Source organism: Brassica rapa, chromosome A02 (assembly GCF_000309985.2).
Source record: "Brassica rapa cultivar Chiifu-401-42 chromosome A02, CAAS_Brap_v3.01, whole genome shotgun sequence".
Classification (NCBI taxonomy): Eukaryota; Viridiplantae; Streptophyta; class Magnoliopsida; order Brassicales; family Brassicaceae; genus Brassica; species Brassica rapa.
Window position 1 is genome coordinate 7,691,033 of NC_024796.2, and position 21,802 is coordinate 7,712,834.

Genomic DNA, 21,802 nt, shown 5'->3' on the forward strand with positions numbered 1-21,802 from the left:
CCGAACCGAAACCAACCCGATATCCGGATTGAACACCCGTAATCCAAATGAAGCCAAACTATTGTTTCATTCTTCAAAATATAATAAAAATAATAACTTAATTCCGCGCAAGGCGCGGGTCTTATCCTAGTACTAAAGTATTTTGTTAAATCTTGTCATTATAATATCATTTGAACATCATTGAGGCAAAGCTCTTTTTCTTTTAAGAATCTGTTGAACTGTAGATGTTTGATTGGTTAAACAACATTGTTGACAATAGAGTAAGGACCACTGAATGTTCTGACGATTTCGATCGGAAATGTATTTACGAATAAGTAGATACTGTCTTTCACTACTTGCTTTTTTTTTCCGAGGGGGGTTACAATGCATTTGACAAAGATGTACATCCGCTTAGCCTCATCCATTTCAACAACACATGAGCTAATTTAGATTTGACTTAGATGCTCTCATTAAATTGATAATAGAGTTATGAGCCCGAAGGTTGATTGACGAGGAGACTATGTAGTTGAATTAATTAGGGTTGGACGTGTAGAGAGCATTCCACAGCTTCCTCAATTCTATGTAGATTGATGATTTTGCAGACTTTTTACCGATTAAATTCAGAAAGTTGTTTTAAAGTAAAAAATATATTCTATAAATATTTAAATTTTAATCATACATTAGATTTTGACATGCACTTTGAAATCGCGAGATTTGTTTCTTTTTAAAAATTTGGTCAAATTTTGTTAATTATAAGATGATGTATTTTTATTTAAGATAATCTAATCTATTTACAATTTTGTTGATATGTATTTAAAATATACTTATATTTTGGACATGATATGAAAACATGTATTTTTTTGTCAAATAAAAATATGTATTTATAGTCATAGAAATTGTTTATGAGTTTAAAAATTACAAAATTTTATTCTTAGTAATTATAATGTAACTAGGTTAAGACCCGCGCCTTGCGCGGGATGAACATTATATATAAAAATTATTTTATGTATTAAATATTTTTACATATTTTGAAATAATAAATATATTTTGAATAATTAAAAGTCAGTAACTATTAAATATATAATTAAATTGGTGTGAACATATAAATCAATTTTATTAATCCAATTTTTTTTTAATATTTGATAGGATATGTAATTAAATTTAAATGATACTAACATACATAGTATATTTTAGTATATTTTTAATATTAATGTCTATTAAATGATGATTTCTACTCATATAGTGTTTTTGATCATTTGTATCTTTTATAGCAAAAGATTTAAATTACTAACAACAAAATTTTCATTGTGAGATTAATAGTTTTAATAATTTATAATTTTAAAAAAATAAGTTGTCAATGTTCGTTCAAAACTTTTACCAAAAAATTGTTCAAAGTAAATTTTAAAACTAAAATATTTATGTATTTTATATGGTTTATAGTTTAATTTAAAACAATATATATATATATCAATATTAATAATTAATTAAATTATACTTTTTACTTATATAATTTTGTAATCATTTCAATGTGAAACTTTTAACAGTTTTAGTAATTTATAATCGTTTTTCAAAATTCAAAATATAACATATATAGAAAAATCTAAATTTTTTATTATATGGTTATTGTGGTTGTTTAATTTATTTAATAGTTTAAAATTAAACAAATATGATAGAATATACACTAATTTTTATCAAATCTTTATTATTCAAAATCATTAATTGTCATATATATACTTTAACCACATTAGGTAATTCCGTAATTTTATTTAAGGAAATAATGAAATACATTAATAATGAATTTATTGTTAGTTTAATAAAAAACTTATTATATAATTAGATGGACCAACATATTTCTCTAATGATTCTAAGAATCATCCTAGTGATGACATGTGGCTACAAAAAGAAGTTGTAATGCTTCTCAAATAATATATAGAGGATTTATCTGTTATTAGTAATTTTTATTAAATGAAACCTATAAGATTTAAAAAGAAACCGGGCTATTTAATGTACTGAAAATACAAAAATATATTCTATACAAATGGGCCTCGTGGGGTAAACAATTGATTTGCATTTACTAAATAAAAACAGCCCAATATCATAAAATATGATTTTATGACCGTTTCTCAAAACAAAAAATCATAAGTAATGTTTCTTTAAAGGTTTCTTGATTTTTTTTGGAACTCTTCCGACCATTGCTCAACACAATATACATAAAGGTCAATATAATCAACTGATAATATGTTTTCAATGGTAATATGTTCCTCAAGCTTTAGATTTTTATTCAGTGATTTTTAGAATATGTCCATCGGATGATATCGTAGTAATAAGAAATAGAATTAAAAAAAATTATGAAAGAGAAACAAAAGTTTTTAAACAAGAACTTGTTAGATATCCACTAGAACTCCTTTGCCACATGTTTAATAATAAGTAGTTTAACAATTCAGTTGTATTAAATTATGAGTATTACCTACTTGAGAAATTCATGTGAGACTATCTCGATTTGGTTGCTTTTAGTGTAAAACTCTTTTAGTATTTTGGGCTGGATCTAACTAAGTTATACTCCTTCCCTTCCATAGTATAACATGTTTTGGAGAAAATTTGATATTTCAAAATATAAATTGTTTTGATATTTTTAAAGTACTTTAACTTTATTGAAAATTGGTCAACTAATTACATTTTACTGCATTATTTATGTTTGGTTAATTTATGTTTAATTTATATTATTTAATGATATTATCTTTTTAAAAATAAGTTTCTTAATTCTTATATATGCATTCAAGCAAAACATCTTATATTAAAGAATATGAGTATAATTTTATATTATTTTACATATGAAAGGCATATAGTTAAAAACTAATTTTGGAAAATCTTTTTTTTATCCTGCACAAAAAAATCTGATATTATACTTATCGGGGTATATATTAGTTAATGAAATGATTGAATAGGTTAAGAGAGTGGGCATCAAAGATATTATAACTAAAGTTAATCGCTTAGGAAAAGTAGTGTTTTCTTTTGTTGAAATCAAAGATTATTAGAAGATATGGTCACAAACGAAGAGTGGAAGTCTTTGGTGCCATTTCCACTACGATTCCAACGACATGAGGCACCTGCTTGAGAAAACATTATCACTCTTTCTTTATTTGGATCTTTAATTTTAATATTATATATGCATTAATCCATGGCATTACTGTTTTTTTTTTTTTTGCGTGCATTCACTACTGTTGACAAAAATGTATACAGCTGAATAAAAAAAGTATATGTGCATGCAGGTAATGCGTGTTTTAAGATTAAGTTTTTTTTGGTAATCATTAAGTTTTTGTTGTTGTTGTTAAATACACCTCAAAGTCACTGCTATGTTTTAAGATTAAGTTTTTGTTGTTGTTAAAAATAATAATTAAAACAGTTATTATCCAAAACGAAATATTGAATAACACCACTTAAAAAAACATTGTATATTCATAAACTGCAGATTTATAAAGAGTAGATGGATTTATCTGTTATACGGATCTAAAAAAAGGTTGAAATGTCTATTCAAGAGCTAATGTTCAATTCTTATCTGTTATAGAGAACACTTGTGTTCACATCCCACGTGTTGCTAACCTACCTCAAAGCTACCTCTAAACAACTTTAACTCTTTTTAATTGAAGTTGATTTGTTAATCTACATCCATTATTATCATTTTCTATTATATTTTCCATTGGCGCTTAAACATGATTGTCTTCTTTATTGAGGATTGGAATTTAGTGTGCTACAAAGAAAGAAAAAAAAAAGATAATCAAAGTTTAGGTGTACGAACTGGATCGACACTTCTGAGCACATACCCGTGAATCTTCACGATCTATCAAACGAATAACATCTTTGTTCATTTGGTATTAAGCTTATACCTTATTAGAATATGATCACTATTTAAAAATAACATTTAGTTATGTGTTATATCAATAAAAATGTTATTGATAACTAATGAAAAGAAATGAAAAGACTAACATTTTATTACATCAGTTCAAAAAAAAACATTTTATTACATACATATATCCCTATATACTTTAAAGACAACATTATACTATTAAACATTCCAAACAATACATTAATTAAACATAGGTCCAAACGATGTAAAACACTATATCCCACCTTTTAACAATTTTAGTTGCAATCATAGAACAAATTATTAAATAAATCAAATAACTGATTAGAGAAACAATCGGATAATTTATGAAAATCAAATTCGAAAATAAATAAAACTAAATTTTTTCCAGGTTGTATAGTTCAAAATAGTTTCATAAAATACAAAGTAATTAGTTAAATTTACATTTCAATCTATTTGTATTTTCTAAAATGGAATTACATTTATTTAACTTAAAAGAAAATTTCATATGAAATAAAACACCGGTAAAATAATATGCTAGGATAGAAAGACACCAAATAAGTTTTATAACTTAAAGTTTATAAAATATTGATATCACATAGTTGTTCAAATAAAAATATTCACTGTAATGCAAATAAATTATATATCAATAATATAATATACATATATTTCATTAACCATTCATAATGATAATTACAGAATAAATTAAAATTTGAAAAATCTTGTAATATCATATTATAGTTAGTATACATATAAAAATAATAAAATGATATAATATTATTATCTTCACCAATATTTTAGTTTTAAATCCTACAATTTTATCTCAATAAAGGTAAATATGTCTATCACACAAAAATATACCTGTCTATAAATATATACAATTATTAAAAATAAAGATAGCTTTTGTTATTTAAAATACTTATATGTTTTGAAGTGTGGATTAGAATCTAGTATTAGGTTATTATCTGATAAAATAATTTGCTTTTATATGGTATACTTTGCATATGCGTTTGTAATTTGTGATGGAATGGTTGTTGAAGCACATAATTTTTGTGATATATCATCTAATGTTATGCGTGCACTTCTTTTATAAAAACTAAAATGTGTGGAAGATTTTGTATATACGAACAACTATTAAATCCCCATACACGTCAAACTCTCTAAGAATGTCATATGCATAATGCCATATGACTCATATCCACCATCTTTCCAGGCTCGTTTTTGGTTCATAAGATTCCAGCCGTGTGTGATGAACGACGATTGTGTGCATTTCTAAAATTTGGTAAAATTGATTGTGTTTTGAACAAATTTTTATAAATTAATTGCTTATTCTTTGATTCTTTGTGAATAAAAACGTCTAACAATTTTCATCACTGCCAATTTGTTAATAGAAAAATCAATTGCTAATAGTATTAATGGCATCAATATATTTTCAGAATTAAAATGTTAAAAAATGTCCCAAACTTTGATTAATATTTTAAAATGAGCACCAAAGACATGTTATATAAACACATACATTAGAGGTGTAACTCTCCTACTTCCCAACCATTCCATAATCCATTTTCTCAAAAAAAAAAATCATTCCATAATCCTTGTTCTTCCGGCCAATTAAATATATGGGTGATAAACTTCGATTATTCATCGGAATCTTGGGTAATTTTTTTCTTTATTTTTTTCTGGGATATTATATTTTCTTAATCTATCTTTTTTTTTTTTGAGAAATATAACATTGTCAGAAATTTTATTTTTTACCAGAAGCAAATTTATGTGAGTTTTTGTTGTTGTTGTTGGAAAACTTAAATATGAACTCTGCCAGGAAATGGAGCTTCCATGCTGCTCTATACCGCTCCAATGTACGTAACAAAAAAACAAATAACTATTTTCATATAGAATTAACCAACAAAGTAAACTATAACTTTTTAAAAAACTTGAATTGATATGTAGATTAACCTTTTCAAGGGTGTTTAAGAAGAAAAGCACAGAGGAATTCTCATGTTTTCCTTATGTTATGACACTCTTAAACTGTTTGATTTACACTTGGTATGGCTTACCGATTGTGAGTCATCTTTGGGAGAATCTTCCTCTCGTCACCATCAATGGAGTCGGCATCTTTCTCGAATCACTCTTCATTTTCATATATTTCTACTACTCGTCGCCCAAAGAAAAGGTATATAATTTATTAAGTATCACATGATATCATATCCTTTTTGTTTCGTAAAATAGTATTCGTGACATTGATCTATATAGACATTTGAATTAGGTTAAGGTTGGTGTTATATTTGTTCCGGTGGTCGTCGTTTTGTTCGGGTTAACGGCTGTAATCTCAGCCGTAGTGTTTGACGAGCCCCGTCACCGGAAATCATTCGTCGGAAGTGTCGGCCTCGTGGCTTCTATCTCCATGTATGGTTCTCCTCTCGTCGTTATGGTAATTAAGCTATATATATTAATACTATTAACTAGAGATATTATTTATACTGGAATGTTATTATGGATCAAGCTAATATAATGTGAATGTGTATGCAGAAAAAAGTGATAGAGACAAAAAGTGTGGAGTACATGCCATTTTACTTGTCATTCTTTTCATTTCTGGCTAGCTCCCTTTGGTTGGCCTATGGTTTACTCAGCCATGATCTATTTCTTGCGGTTCGTTTCTCTAGTTATCACTCCCTTTCTTTGGTTTGTTTTCTTAATTTAACAAAGTTGAACTGGCCCTTAGAACATAAAGAACGCTTCTTTGATGGTTATAAAGATACAAAGAGAGTCCATTATAAATTAATGTTTGTATGACTATATATAGTACAATAAATTGTTGAGATTGTCTTTTGCATGACTGCATGGTTTCGAATATGTTGATTGATTTCTTACACATGTATAGTCACCTAATATGGTGGGGACTCCATTGGGGATTCTCCAACTTATCCTCTACTGTAAGTACAAGAACAAGGAGACGCCGATTATAACAACAGTGATGAGCAAATGGGATGATGAAAAGAACAAGAGAGAACTTGAGCTTGTAGTTGACGTTGATCATGATGGTCATGCCAAAGAGAAGAAGTTCAACTACGCATGTTAGTTAGTTTTTCCCTCCCAAAAAGCTCCATGTGAATCCATAGATTTAAAGTAAACTTGACGGTCTCGTGGGATTATGCTTTCATTACATGATGTTTCATCTCCATTGTGTATCATGTGAATAAAACAAGAGTTTTTGTTCTCGACGACAAAAAATCCAATATGTTACACCAAAAAACAATCCATTCTGTCTATAAAAAGGAACAAAGGGAAAAAAAGGAAAACCCAACGATCAATCGATAGTCTATCAGAATTATTGGCTATTTGTTTTTGTAAAATGTATCCAAAGAGTACGTGGACTCACGGTTTAATCCACAGAAAACACACCTGATACTTTATATATTTTTTTTACTTATTTGTCTAATTTATGGAAAACACTAATATTACTGCCCGTGCTAAGCACGTGTATAATTTTTGGTTGCTTTTAAATTATTTAAAAAATAGAATCGTAATGTCTTAAATCAAAATTGAACTTGTTTTAGACAAAATTTTGAATTTTCTGAAGCTAGGTAACACCTAGAAATATTGTATTTGCTATATTCATTTTCATTTGTATTTATTTTGTAAATAGTTCTTCTTTAAAATAAATTTATTGGAATTAATATTAAAAAAAAACATGAAACTAACATGTACAAAATTCACTATATATTGAACTATGTACAGCTTAAGAAAAAGAACAAACCTACGAAGACAACATTAACATTGGACTGAGATAAAATATCTGGAAAAAAACTTAAGTTGAAGCGTGTGATAAATTTGGGATCTGCTCAGAGGTCTTCATATGTAGTAAATATAAAACTTATCTTGTAGGGGTGTGTGGTTCCACTGTAATCACCGTTGTTACCCAACACTTTGAAATTCATGACATCTAGATACTCTCCTTCTTGTAGGTCTTTTTTGAATTTTTTTTTATCAACTTCTGTGAAACAGAAGCTTGAATCCTTTCTTCCTGTCAAGTATGAAAATTACTCGATCATATCAATATCACATGAGTTTACAAAATAATGTAAGAAAACAGATGACTATTTATGTATACACTTAACAATTTCATCTACAAAATATTTTAAGATATCAAAATGTGTACACCTTTTCATCCACGAGGATCTCTTCCATCCCGAGAACAACTTCAGGTTTATGTTTAGAGTAGTATTCTCATATCCGTGAGACCAAAACTCAGATTTTCCATTGTTTTTGAGATGAATTGAGCTGAAAAATAGGAGTATACTCTAGTGGCATCTTCAACCTAAACGCTGCAGAAATAAAGAGTGGATGATGTATTAGAGAAGAAGAGAAGAATTATTCTAAGAATATTGATAGAAATCGTAAACTTTTGCAGAGTGTTTTGGCTACAATGGTGAAAAAGAAAGAGATGAAACAATGGTTAACAAAAAATATGAAACGGTAGTGATAAAGAGAAAAGGAAAGATGAAACTATCGTGGTGTTCAGTTGAGTATAATGAGAAAAATGGTTTGTGGGATAAAGAATTCTGGGTAGTTATCTATATTTATCTTTTTGCATTGTTAAATTAATTTTATGGTGTTTGTATTTTATCTATCCTTTATTACATTAATAATAAATGTAATATAATTACATACACATAGAAAATGTGCAACGTGAATACAATATAATCAAACCACAATAATTAATTTTTTTGTTGAGAAAAATTAGGAAGTTAGTTTTTGAATATTTAACTGCCGAACAAAAAGGAGATTAAGCAAAGATTAATTTTTTTTTTTTGCAATACTTTGATGGGCGAAAAAAAAGGAGAAGAAAAGAAAATTTCAAATATTTTTTTTGCAATATCTTCGCTGCCGAAAAAGGAAATAAATTTTTTTTTTTGCCACATGTCTAATTCTGATTAGTGAAGCGACTTATGCTTTATTATACAGAGAATAAGACAATTCTCCTAAATGCACAAAATATAGTTTTTATCATAAAGTAGAACTAAAAAAAAAACTAAAATATCATTCACTAAAAGCTAAAAAGACTAAAATACCATTAGTTAATAATATATTTAATATAACTAAAATTTGAAAAATGTTTATTTAAAATATTATTATTTCAAATTTTATACCCTAAATAAATGTTTTTAAACCCGGACCAAACGAGCTATCAAACCGGATTAAACCGTGAGCTGGGAATATATTCGGGTTAGATAGATAAAACCCATGTATACTTGTAATTTGCTATCAAAATTCAATTTTATTAATTATTTTAATTATTTAAATCATACAACTAATTTTTTTACTACTATATTGAAAACTGTAATAACTAAATTTAATTATGTTTGTAAAATTTACTGAACATAAATAACAAAATATTTAGATTTATTTATGTTTTCATTATGTGATTGACTCAAATGAATTAACCTACATCTTATTGAACGCGATCTAACTATATTGATTCATGACCTAAAACCTTTTTGATTCATTTACCGGTCCGGTTTTAAAAATATTGTTAATAAATAACGAATATATGAGGTTGACAAAAATTACTAATGTTTGAGCAGTATTTTTAAAATACAAACCAAACCGATAATTGAACAGGGTTAAACCGTGAAACAGAAACATATCCGGGTTGGATGGATAAAAACTAGGTTTAATTGGAATTTTCTATTAAAAATAATTTTATTAATTTTTGTCTTTAAAACTATGCAAGTAATTTTTATTGTATTCATTAAGAAAAATTTCATAACTTATGGTGATAAATATTTAAGTAAAAATATTATTCTCAGATTAAACTCAATTAAATTCGGCTAAACGTAATTGAACCCAGTCGAACCATATTGATCCAAGACCCAAAATGTTTTGGTTCAGTTACTGGTCAGATTGTAGAAACATTTGAAATAAATAACGAATATATAAGGTTAGCAAAAATGATTAATCTAACAGCAGACTTTTCAATCCCAAACCAGGATAAAACGTGAAGTGGAAATAAATCCATATTACATGGATAAAAATTGGCTTTATTTATAATTTGCTATCAAAAACCTTTTTTTTTTATCTTTTAAATCATACAATTAAAGAAAAATCTTACATTCATTCTTTAAATTTTATAGCTTACAGTGATATATATTTAAAGTTGAAATTATTAGTTTTAAATTTAAAGTTACAAATATTATTTTTATATTTAATTTTCATTAGGATTGTACTTAAATTTTAGTTAATCATTATTTATTTTAAAATCTTTAATAACTAAACTTAATTATATTCGTAAAATTTACCGAAGATAATTAGTAAAGCATCTAAGTTTACTTTTATTTTTTATGTGACTAAACTCAATTGAACCCGGTCAAACCATATTGATCCATGATTCAAAATTTTTTTGCTTCAATTACCGGTCCGATTCTAGAACATTTCCAAAAACCTTAAATCTTAGATCCTAAATGTTAAACCATAAACTGCTACCCAAAAAAAACCCTAATTTTTATCCAATTATGGATATATGTCTTTATTTTTTTTTTAAAATAGATGCTAATCTGGTCATTTTTTCTTTGGATGCTATTTTATGACAAAATAAAAAAAAAACTATTTTTGTGCTATCTTAGGCCATCCTGCATTTGAATCAAAGACCTCGCCCAACATAATAAATTGAATTTCATATAATTATAGGATTTTTAGTGTAAAAGCATTCAATAAATTTTCTTTGATTTTTTTAAAATATATTTTTTAATCTTCGAGTGAGTTTTGATTCTCATTTGGTAAAAATTGTTATCCAATGCAAAAATATAATGGGCTTTGGGCGAGACTCTGCTTATCTATCGGTTCTGTTATCAGGCCCAACAACGAAGACGCTCTCACAACTGTGTTTAAAGAAACCGCGACATACAAACGCGGTTTTTGATTCATTTCATCAAAGAGATAGTGAATAACAAAACGACTGCAGATGTTGTGGGGAATGTTCTCCTGGTGACAGCCGAAGGCGAGGATGGTCAGAATTGAAGTCTTGCATTTGGTAAGTGATCAAGCACCTTTATTTTTTTGGTTTTCGTTAGAAGAAAAGTAAACATATTGCTGATTAATGATTGTTTTGAAGACATTCTGATACATTAGGTTGTAGGTTTTGTCTTGTTTTTGGAAACTTACGCGATATCTTCAGTCGCAGCCTAATGCATTTGTAGAAGGAGCACATAATTTTGTGTTTGTTTCCTTTCTCCTTTCCCTAACACTGGCTCTCTTTCTCTCTTCCTTACTCTGATAAGATGTGTAAGATTACATAGGTGTAGTTAGTGTTTCTTTTCGATATGATAGGGTGCAGCTCTATCTGCCACATCTTTTGTGATATAGGAAGGACTGTATCAAAGTTTATGTGGCTGTGATGGAAGAAGAAGCATCACTAGTCATCTATCTGGTGGATGTGGCTTCGATGGCTCTGAAATTTGATACAGTCCTAGACGACATACAGCAGCCACAAGGTGGATGTGGGCAAGGTCACAATCATTACATGGCAGAACGTCGATGAATCAAGGTCCTGCAGGTCATATTTATGCCTCCACATCATTATGGTGGTCCTCCAATCCATTAGAAAGAGTCCCTTTTAATAGTTGGAAGACAAAGTTGTTTGAAGCCCTTTCTTACCTCTCGTTTAGTTTAGTGTTTGTCTCGTTTTGTTTATACACACTTGTACTCATGTCCAAAAGATCATATTATCAAACCAATTCGGTATTATCATCAATTGATAAGTTTTCTGGGCTTTCAACTTAAAACCAATTGACAATTAGTGGATTGGCCCAAGTCTCTTATATATTACTCAAGTCCTTTTCATATAATATTATCCGATGTAGGATCTTCTCTCCAATACCCTCCCTCGAGATAATGGTGCGTATAACCATTAATCTCGCAGAATCCATCATACCCCGTCCGAAATCATGCTTTTTTTTTCTAGCGATCTCGGTGGAACTGAGCCTTTTATGGGCCATCAGCTAATGGGATGATCGGACCACTGTCCGGACCGGATTAATGGGTCAGGGTATTGGGCAATTAGTGGATTGGCGCAAGTCCCTTATATATTACTCAAGTCCTTTTCATATATCGGATGTGGGATCTTCTCTCCAATATCAATGATCTATCAATGATCATTATGTCCATCTCAAAAATGTATGAGATTAATTAATCTCTGTCTCTCTCACTAATATTACCTAATCTTCTGATTATTGGCCAACATCTTAGGAAAATTGTGAATCTGGATAAGATTTTTTTTTTTTTTTAACAGTTTAACTCTACAAGTTAGATTTTGCAAAAAAAAATGAATAAAAAAAAAAGAAGGGATCTTGTGGTTCCCAAGTCTCCAAGTAAACTCTCATCTCTCTCTGTCTGAATAAAAAAGAAGAAGAAGAAGAAGAAGAAGATAAGGATATTCGAAAAAACCCTAAACACTAATAATGTCATCCTCCACTCTCCAAGCTTCTCTTCTCCTCCGTCCTCCTCCTCCTCATCGTCCTCTCTCATCTTCCTCCCTGCGTTTCAATCCTCAATCTCTCTCCAGCTTCTACCGTCTTTCTTCGACTCTCCTCACCTCTCGATTCCACCCCCTTCCTTGCTCACTCCGCCACGACAATGTCGCTTCCGACTCCGGTGAGGTCACCGATTCCGCAGAGAGTAGATTGGTTCCGGAGTTAGCGACAAGCGATGGATACGAGGGAACGATTAGCGGAGGAGAAGAAACGGAGGAAGACTCGAAGAAGAGGAGCAAGTTTAAGATAGTGGTGCTGATGATGGGAGTATGGGCAGCCGTAAAGAGAGCTATGGAGAAGGTGTTGGAGTGGGAGTGGCTGAGCTGGTGGCCTTTCTCTCGCCAAGAGAAGCGTCTCGAGAAGCTCATCGCTGAAGCTGACGCTAATCCCAAGGACGCTGCTTTGCAGGGAGCTTTGTTAGCTGAGCTTAACAAGCATATGTATGCCTATTTCAATTCAGTTTCTCTTTGATTTGGCTGCCTAGTTTAGATTTGTAGTCTAACTCAATTAATTGATTATCTTCTTTTGTTTTCAGTCCTGAGGCTGTTGTTCAACGGTTTGAGCAAAGGGAACACGCAGTGGATAGTAGAGGAGTTGCTGAGTACATTCGAGCTCTTGTCGTTACTAATGCTATCGCTGAGTATCTTCCTGACGAACAGACCGGGAAGCCATCTACTCTTCCCACATTGGTACATTATCTGCTTGTAGTTTGGTCTCTGTTTTTAAGCTATATAATGTTTTCTAGTTGTCTTTGTTTCTAAACTAATGTTTGAATCATTGGTTGATGTATAGCTGCAAGAGCTGAAACATCGTGCATCAGGCGATATGGATGAATCATTTGTGAACCCTGGTATATCTGAGAGGCAACCCTTGCATGTTACCATGGTATGTTCCGCTGGTGAAGTATATTAAGCGTGGATTTTCATTTGGTAAAGGTTTTATAAATGATATTGAGTTCTTAACAACACGTGTTTGTGCTTTGTTAGGTTAATCCGAAAGTCTCAAACAAATCAAGATTTGCACAAGAGCTTGTCTCTACTATCTTGTTCACAGTTGCTGTTGGAGTTGTGTGGTATGTGTCTCATCTATATTTTAGTTGAATCACGTTGATTAAGTTAGATAGCACCGGTGGAAGTAAAATGGTGCTTCTTATGCATAGTTGAACATGTTATTGCTTCTCCAGTTTACTATTGTGTTCCTACAACAATGGATGTTTGTTGTTTAGGTTAATGGGTGCAGCTGCTCTGCAAAAGTATATTGGAAGTCTGGGAGGGATTGGAACTTCGGGTGTTGGTTCAAGTTCGTCATATTCCACAAAAGAAGTGAACAAAGAAATAACGCCAGAAAAGGTAGACTTTTGACTAAAGTTTAAGAATACAATGTTCTTTCCTAGGATTCTAAAGTAGCTGAGTTACAACTGTGAGGAAAACCGTACCTTTTAGTTACAGTAGCCACTACGTAAAGAGGCAGATATTGCAAAGTAGTTGCATGATACAGTGTTTCATATCTAAGACAATTATTGTCTTTTTGTATCCTCTCTCTGTAATAATGCTAGTATACACAGAGAACATGTAAGAGTTATGTTCATGTAGCATTTAAACGGAATGAGTTTTGTATCTTATTCTGACATGTTTGCTTGCTGCAGAATGTTAAAACGTTTAAGGATGTAAAAGGTTGTGATGATGCAAAACAAGAGCTAGAGGAGGTGGTAGAATATCTGAAAAATCCATCAAAGTTTACCCGCCTCGGAGGAAAGTTGCCAAAGGTTTAATCTCTTTATATTTGGTTATTGTATCTTCTCTGTTGCATGTTACTTGGCACTTGGTTTTGTCCCATCTAATTAATTTAAAGTTAGAACTTTGACTTGTGGCATATCTTAAATGTTTGCTTCCAGGGAATTCTTCTTACGGGGGCACCTGGTACTGGAAAGACATTGCTGGCTAAAGTAAGTTCTCATATAAGCACTAACACTTTCGTCTCTTGTTGAATGGAATAGTTAGTTAGTTAGTTACCAGACAGTCAATATTTCATTTATATGTGCTTCGCAGTCGAGATTCCACTTAATCGTAAAACTTTTGTTAAGCTACCATACTTTGATAATTGCAATTAGCTGACATAGTTAAAAAAAATTAAAGGCCATTGCTGGAGAAGCTGGAGTACCCTTCTTCTATAGAGCTGGATCTGAATTTGAAGAGATGTGAGTTTCCTTCTAGTTTTCTTGAGCAACACTGTCATTATCAGATGGGCTTCTTCAGTAGTGGATAATGGCGTATAATATTATATTTTCTTTGATTGATAGGTTTGTTGGGGTTGGAGCACGGCGTGTGAGATCCTTGTTCCAGGCAGCTAAGAAAAAGGTCTAACTCAACCTGTCACTGCTCTTAATCTATTTCAGAAGAGTTATGTTTGTTAGGGTGGAAAGCCTCTCACATCCTTAGTGAAGCTCTATTTGCTGACAATAATGTGTTACAGGCGCCATGTATCATTTTCATTGATGAAATTGATGCTGTTGGGTCCACGAGGAAACAATGGGAAGGGCATACAAAGAAGACATTGCATCAACTACTTGTCGAAATGGATGGTTTTGAGCAGAATGAGGTAGTTTTTTTATGAGGGATAATGTACCTTGTGATTACTTTTCCTAATTTCCTGCATTATAATAGTACTTCGCTTCTTTTTTGTTTTGCTCTGCAGGGAATTATAGTTATGGCTGCTACAAACTTGGCTGATATACTTGATCCAGCACTGACAAGACCGGGTAGATTCGATAGGCATGTAAGTATTCAACTTCTAATGTCTCTTCTCTCTGTTTATATTAGTACTGAAGATGAGAATTGATGCTTGTTACTGGAAAATGAAAAAGTAATACCTTTTTTGCCAAAAAAGTAGAAAGTACTGACATAGTTTATATTAGATTGTGGTCCCAAGTCCGGATGTCCGTGGACGCCAAGAGATTTTGGAACTCTACCTCCAAGGCAAACCTATGTCAGATGATGTGGATGTTAAAGCTATTGCTCGCGGAACTCCTGGATTCAATGGTGCTGGTGAGTATCTGAAACCTATAACTACATTTTGTCATTTAGTTATGAAAATTCAATGACTCACCACGTTTTTTTCAATCTCACCAAAAAAATCTCCAGATCTTGCAAACCTGGTTAATATTGCTGCCATAAAGGCAGCTGTTGAAGGGGCTGAGAAGCTATCCGCTGAGCAGTTGGAGTTTGCAAAGGACCGAATAGTTATGGGCACAGAGAGGAAGACGATGTTCGTATCAGAGGACTCTAAAAAGGTATCTCTAATACCCGAGTGTTAGAAGTTTTTGGATGTGACCTGACCTCTTATCTGCTTCGTTGCCTCTTTTAGCTCACTGCCTACCATGAAAGTGGTCATGCTATTGTTGCTTTGAACACGAAAGGTGCACACCCGATCCACAAAGCAACAATAATGCCACGTGGATCTGCGTTGGGAATGGTGACGCAGCTACCATCAAACGATGAAACATCAGTGAGCAAAAGGCAGCTATTAGCTCGTCTTGATGTATGTATGGGAGGAAGAGTCGCAGAGGAGCTCATCTTTGGCCAGGACCATATCACCACTGGAGCAAGTAGCGATCTCTCCCAGGCCACAGAACTTGCTCAATATATGGTAGTCACTTGTTATAACCTTCATATGACACGAACATTGGTTATTTTTTTCCTGGTCTGCCAAAAGAGTTAGTTATAGTAATGGTTTTTGGTTTAACATGGAAGGTATCGAGCTGTGGGATGAGTGAAGCAATAGGACCAGTTCATATAAAGGAAAGACCAAGTTCTGAAATGCAATCACGCATCGATGCAGAGGTAGGGACTCTCTTTATTCATATTCTTCCTCGTTCAAATCCCATTTGCTGCTAAGTCTGATCATTCATCTGATGGTGTTGATACTTATGATCAGGTTGTGAAACTTCTTCGAGAGGCATACGAGCGAGTGAAATCTCTCTTGAAACGGGTATGTTTGTGCTACGTTTTCTAAAATATAAAGGAAAACTTTTAATACTAAAGTCTTTATCGTGTGTGTTTTTTGCCAGCATGAGAAGCAGCTACACACGTTAGCAAACGCACTTCTAGAGTATGAAACACTAACCTCAGAGGACATAAAGCGTATCCTCCTTCCAAAACAAGAAATAGACAAGTTACAGGAGAAACAAGAAGAAGAAGGAGACTTGGTATTGGCCTAGTCCGCATTATTTATTATCATAAACACACCTTTTTGGGTGAAAAGGGGAGGTTCAAAACTTTTGTACAGAATACAGATTATATCTCCTGTAGCTTAAAATTTCCAAAGGAATGTATTTCTAGTTTTTATTCTATGTTGTGATTCTCTTCAAGGTTATTATAAGTTCTCTTTATGTTTTAAGCGAAATTGGCAAATTAAATATATCAAGAAAACATTGATTTGTAATGATAAATGAACATGGAAGCATTGTTAATGGAGTTACCTGTCCATGTGAGGGGTGGTTCGAATGTTTAAAATAAAATAGTAGAAAAAACTTTGAAAGTGTACCTTCTTACGGCTAATGGAGCTAATGTATGTTGTTTTCCTGGATCACAAGTCAAAGACAAAATCTATAAAACTATTACACAATAAAAGATCACCTTCCCTTAATGGTAGGTCTTTGTGGTTATTTTCACATCCCACAAATGCTATTGGTTGAATAAAGATAGTATTATAAAACAAAAATAGTGTGTGGCCTTTATGGGTGCAAACTATAAAAGTGTTAAAAAGGCAAAAAAGAGTGGAGTGGAAACCCATGATCATTCACCACTTTCGACATGTCTCTCTGCAAAAATTTAAAGATTCCTTCAAGTGGCAAAATGCAAAACTCCAAAATCATATTTGGTTCTTTAGAGAAGAAACCAAAAACTTCTTTAGAGAAGAAACCAAAAACATTCATCAAATTAACAAAATAAAAAAAAGTTAAATAAAGGACTTATTTTTTTTTGGACAAAAAATAAAGGACTTATTATGTAACAATAAATGATAGTAGATTATTATTTGCCTTGTCCATCATCCTCAAAGAGACTTTCTCTCTCTTTTCCCTTTGAAAGCTTCATCCAACGGCAACCAAATCTCTCTGTTCATGGGGAACCTCCTGTTGTGTCTTGAACGGCAAGACGTTGGGAGATATCAGCTAAAGATTTAAGATTGCATTTGATAAGAGCCTCCACAAAGTAACAAGTTTCATCCTTTGTGTTCCCTTCAGGTACATCCACCGCAAAAGACTCGATCACAAGTGTCCCCATTCTTCCTCCTTCTATCCTCTCAGGGTGAAGAGAGATAATCGAAGAATAGTTCTAATCACACAAACCAACAAAGAAACATTAATTAGCAAAAGACAAATGAACCATTAATTAAAAAATGATGTCTTTTTTTTGTGTGTGTTATATACCTTGAGCCTGTGATCACCACCAACGATCCTGATGCTGAGAATATGCTCATTGTCATCAAGCAACTCCAACCTCTCGGTGCTTCTAGTTGCAGGTAACCCTGACTTCACATCAATTTCTCGTACAGTACCAATCTCCATGTCTCCTTTCACAACACATCTACTTATAAATGGCTTGTACTTCTGTGGCTGATCGAATCTTCTCACAAGTGACCACACCTAAAATAATACCAAAACTAATCCATCATTTTTTTCTCTTTTTCTTAATCAAACCTCAAAACTTTCTAAATCACATACAACCCCCCCAAACGAATCAACCAGTAAGATGACTGGAAGATAAGAGATTAATAAGAAGAGAGGTTACGATATGAACAGGAGCTTGGATGTGTTTAACAAGCGTAGAGCTACACTGATTCTCCACAAGCTCATGCTTATGGTGCTGCCTCCTTATATACTCTCTTTCCAGATTATTCATCTCCATCCCGTCACTAGCTTCCATCTTCACTGAAAAAGAAGGTAAGGTCGAGATTTGACTCGTTAGAGATCTGATGTCGGAGAAAACTTTCAGGCTAGATCTTCCGATGAAAACGTTAATGTGAAGGAAAGGAAATAGATAGATAGATTTCACTTCGCCGCCCGTTTCTTTTTAGAGGGGAGAGATACAACAGAAGAGACAGAAGACTTGGCTTCCAACTAACTTCTCTCTCTCCATCACTAGCTTGTTTTAAAATTTTAATTAATTAAATAGGCCTCGAAGATTATAAATAGTAAAATAAAATGTAACAAAAAGACATTAGAATCGATTGATTGGGTAAGACTAATTTCACTATTCTGGTTGGAGAGATTTTTAAGTGAGATATGAGTTATTGGTTGTTGTATTTTAATGGATTTGAAAATCCGAATTAAATCTGGCGTTATTGGTTCTGTAATTTTCAAATTTGTATTAAAATCATGTATTATTGATTTAATGATTCATAAATTCTATATCAAATCAGGTGAAAATATCTTTAATTATTTTTCATTTTTCTACTGTTTATTTGAAGATAGATAGGTTACTTTATTCTCTCAGTGAAAACAAGTTACGCTGACTTTAACTTTTTTTTTTTTTTACAATTTTTCACCTAGTTACTCCACTTGATTTACTTTCATTTACTCTATTTAATTTACTCTCAGTTACTTCACAACATCTAGTTGTATTTGTCAAAACATATAATAATACTAATTATATAGAAAAATCTATTTGGTTATATTATGAGTGTGATTGGTAATTTAACCAAATAATTACAAAATATAAAATAACATATGAAAATTGATTAATATACCACTAGCGTAATAAATTTATTACAATGTCACGTATTGTTTGGCAGTCAATTTTACGTTCTATATATAACAAACAATGTTTTTTCCTAAGATCATCTCCAATAAATTGATTATCTAATAATTTGTTTGTTATTTTATAAAGTCCTGATATTATCCTTATAATTTAAAAAAAAATAATAGAAAAATTATTTGCGGCAAAAAAAAAAATACATTAAAAAAAAACAAATTATCCTTCCATTAGGCGGGGAAAAAAAAAGAGAGGAAGGAAATCAATAATTTTGGAGGCTCCCATTAGGTTAATTATTTTGGTTAGTGAGGAATATCGGGTGGTTGGTGAAGGAGGCAAGCAGCGCTTAAAATGGCGAAGGAGCGCATTTGACAAAAGTTCCAGGCTAGAGAATGAGGACACGCCGTCGTAACTACACGGCGGCAGCCACTCAGCCGTCGACCTCGTTACCCGAAGCCCTCACAGTGAAGCCCATAGTTCCAATGTCCCGCACAAAAAGAACCCAATCATGCAATGTAAAATGTAAAGGATCAAAAAAGAGTAAGAAGAAGAAGTGTATAACAACAACAGGACTGTGGGATCTACATATTCCCACAGAGATCCTGGAGGGGATACTGTCCCGCCTCGGATTAAAAGACAACATACACGCTTCCGCTGTCTGCAAGACATGGTGTGAATCAGCTGTTTCTGTCCGTAAGTTACCGTGTCGCCCATGGCTTCTTCATCCAATAGATGACTGGACCATTCCTGGCTCACCTTACCTCCTTCTTGATCCGTTAAAGCCTCATCATGACCAGTCTCAAAAATACAAGCTCGATTTCCCACACATGAGGTTTACGCCTGGTGGAATGTCTTGTTCTAGGGATGGTTGGGTGCTTGCGAAATCACCTCATCTCATGTATGCATTCTTTTTTAACCCCTTTACCAGGAAGCTCTTCGTATCACCACGGGGGTCAATCTATCATTTAATGTCTCGCCTAGCTTTCTCAGCAGCTCCTACTTCCACTAGCTGTGTGGTCATCTCCTATTCTCGAATACCTAAAACTGCAGATTTTCTGATCGAAACTTGGCGGCCTGGTGAAGCCAGATGGACCACCCATCGCTTTGAGAGCTCTCTTCTTCGCAGGTGGGACAAATGTGTCTTCTCCAACGGTGTGTTCTACTTTCTCAGTACTTGTGGCTGCCTTGGTGTTTTTGACCCGTGTGAAGCAACCTGGAATCTTCTTCCAGTGAAACCCCTTCTTTTCCCAGAGGTGGATTCTCCAGTGTTCATCATGGAGCATGAAGGAGACATCTTTGTTATGTGCTCACGCCTCAACAGCAACCATACGTTGTTTAAACTAAACATGAAACAAAATGTATGGGAAGAGAAGAGAGACCTTGGAGGCTTGACAGTATTTGCAAGTGTCCCTGGCTCTTTTATAAGAGCTTGTCTCTCCGCGGAGGAGATGAACAGAATATATCCTTCTTTTACTGATTTTTATTTGATTTATGGCGCAAGCTCTCATCGCCCTCCAAGAACCAATTTGTCTTGCCGCGTCGCTTGGGTAGAGCCACCTCAGAACAACTTGGATTTGCTCTGACTTCGTCATCCCTTTTACTTCTTTTTTTGTAACTTTGTTTATGTGTTTCCAAAGGTTTAATTTGAATTAGTTTCATGTCAGTGTTTTAACATTGTATCTCTGTGAACTGAACAAGTTCCTATTAATCTGCAGTGGAATATGCTTACTCTTTTAAGAATTACACACAAGCTAAATAGGGCTTAATAACATAATACTATGATCCATTGATTAATTAAATAAGGGAGGCCCAGGCCATTGGCCATATGACAGGTTTATCATTACCACTTCCTTAAGAACAAACTTGTTTTCTGAAGCTTTTGGTAGGGGTGGGTATATCGGTTTAGTTTTGAGTTCGGTTTGGTTTGGTTAGTTTGAGTTTTGTAAACTTAACCCAATCAAAACCAAAGTAGCTTCGGTTTGGATTTGGTTTGGGGGTTTAGTTTGGGTTTACTTAAGGTTTAGTTCAGTTCGGTTTATATTTAGTTTGGTTCACTTTATTACGGTTTGGTTTTTGGTGTAGTTCGGTTTGGTTATAAATATGTTGGTAACGAAGACTTGTAAGCCTTCCAAAACCATTTAACTAATTGACTATTTTCTTCTACTTTAGCCTTTAATTTATTGATCCTAGAAGAACTTATGTTAATTTACCTTACCTTTAGGCAACGGAAATTTAGAATTAGAGTATATATAATAGTATTGTTTGCTTCATAATTGGGAACTTATACAAATATAGAAGTTAAGTAAAAAAGAAAGATAATGAAACTCTGACTAAATAATTTCACAATGTTAATATACATATATATATATATATACTTAAATTAAAAATAAATAATAACAAAAAAACTTATAAATTTTCATCCAAACAAAATTTACGACTGATAAAATTATGTAAAATGATAACTTAAAAGTTTTAGTAATTTAAATATAGGGACAAGAACTATTAAATCTTGGATTAACACAAAATTAAGTAAAGATTTATAATATTTTAAAATTATTTCCGAAAAAATAATAAGCATATGATATTTCTATTGTGGTTTGGGAAATACAAAAAAAATATTTTATTTATAAACAAAAATATCAAAACGTAACACAAATCTTTTTGTAAGTGTGTGTGTTTTTAATTTT

The 21,802-nt window shown here is 32.2% G+C and overlaps 4 protein-coding genes across 6 annotated transcripts; 3 read left to right on the forward strand and 1 right to left on the reverse strand.

Moving 5' to 3' along the window:
• The first annotated feature begins 1,917 nt into the window (after positions 1–1,917).
• On the forward strand, positions 1,918–7,066 carry LOC103852048 (bidirectional sugar transporter SWEET3). 2 transcript variants are annotated; one of them, XM_033285914.1, is made up of 6 exons: positions 1,918–5,123; positions 5,658–5,694; positions 5,786–6,008; positions 6,102–6,266; positions 6,365–6,484; positions 6,717–7,066. In XM_033285914.1, the coding sequence occupies exons 2-6, from the start codon at positions 5,672–5,674 to the stop codon at positions 6,912–6,914; spliced, it is 729 nt and encodes a 242-aa protein (XP_033141805.1). In that variant the 5' UTR covers positions 1,918–5,123; positions 5,658–5,671; the 3' UTR covers positions 6,915–7,066. The 2 variants fall into 2 exon arrangements, with proteins under 2 accessions (XP_033141805.1, XP_009127187.1); XM_009128939.3 differs by lacking the exon at positions 1,918–5,123 and adding an exon at positions 5,165–5,494.
• Positions 7,067–12,107: 5,041 nt separating this feature from the next.
• Positions 12,108–16,758, forward strand: LOC103852050 (ATP-dependent zinc metalloprotease FTSH 11, chloroplastic/mitochondrial). The gene is made up of 17 exons (XM_009128941.3): positions 12,108–12,803; positions 12,899–13,052; positions 13,156–13,248; positions 13,350–13,435; positions 13,589–13,712; positions 14,009–14,128; positions 14,258–14,308; positions 14,499–14,560; positions 14,663–14,720; positions 14,836–14,961; positions 15,058–15,138; positions 15,278–15,407; positions 15,504–15,652; positions 15,727–16,008; positions 16,113–16,202; positions 16,297–16,350; positions 16,430–16,758. Exons 1-17 carry the CDS (start codon positions 12,292–12,294, stop codon positions 16,577–16,579), a joined length of 2,322 nt encoding a protein of 773 aa, XP_009127189.1. The 5' UTR covers positions 12,108–12,291; the 3' UTR covers positions 16,580–16,758.
• A 425-nt stretch (positions 16,759–17,183) lies between these two features.
• Positions 17,184–18,498, reverse strand: LOC103852051 (abscisic acid receptor PYL8). Of its 2 annotated transcripts, XM_033285915.1 has the most exons (4): positions 18,417–18,498; positions 18,153–18,292; positions 17,792–18,007; positions 17,184–17,696 (listed from the first exon to the last, which is right to left on the reverse strand). In XM_033285915.1, coding segments are annotated over exons 1-4 (573 nt in total). In that variant the 5' UTR covers positions 18,418–18,498; the 3' UTR covers positions 17,184–17,480. The 2 variants fall into 2 exon arrangements, with proteins under 2 accessions (XP_033141806.1, XP_009127190.1); XM_009128942.3 differs by lacking the exon at positions 18,417–18,498 and having other exon boundaries at positions 18,153–18,398.
• A 948-nt stretch (positions 18,499–19,446) lies between these two features.
• On the forward strand, positions 19,447–21,602 carry LOC103852052 (F-box/kelch-repeat protein At3g18720). Its single transcript, XM_009128943.3, has one exon. The coding sequence runs from the start codon at positions 19,508–19,510 to the stop codon at positions 20,696–20,698; it is 1,191 nt and encodes a 396-aa protein (XP_009127191.1). The 5' UTR covers positions 19,447–19,507; the 3' UTR covers positions 20,699–21,602.
• Positions 21,603–21,802: the final 200 nt, after the last annotated feature.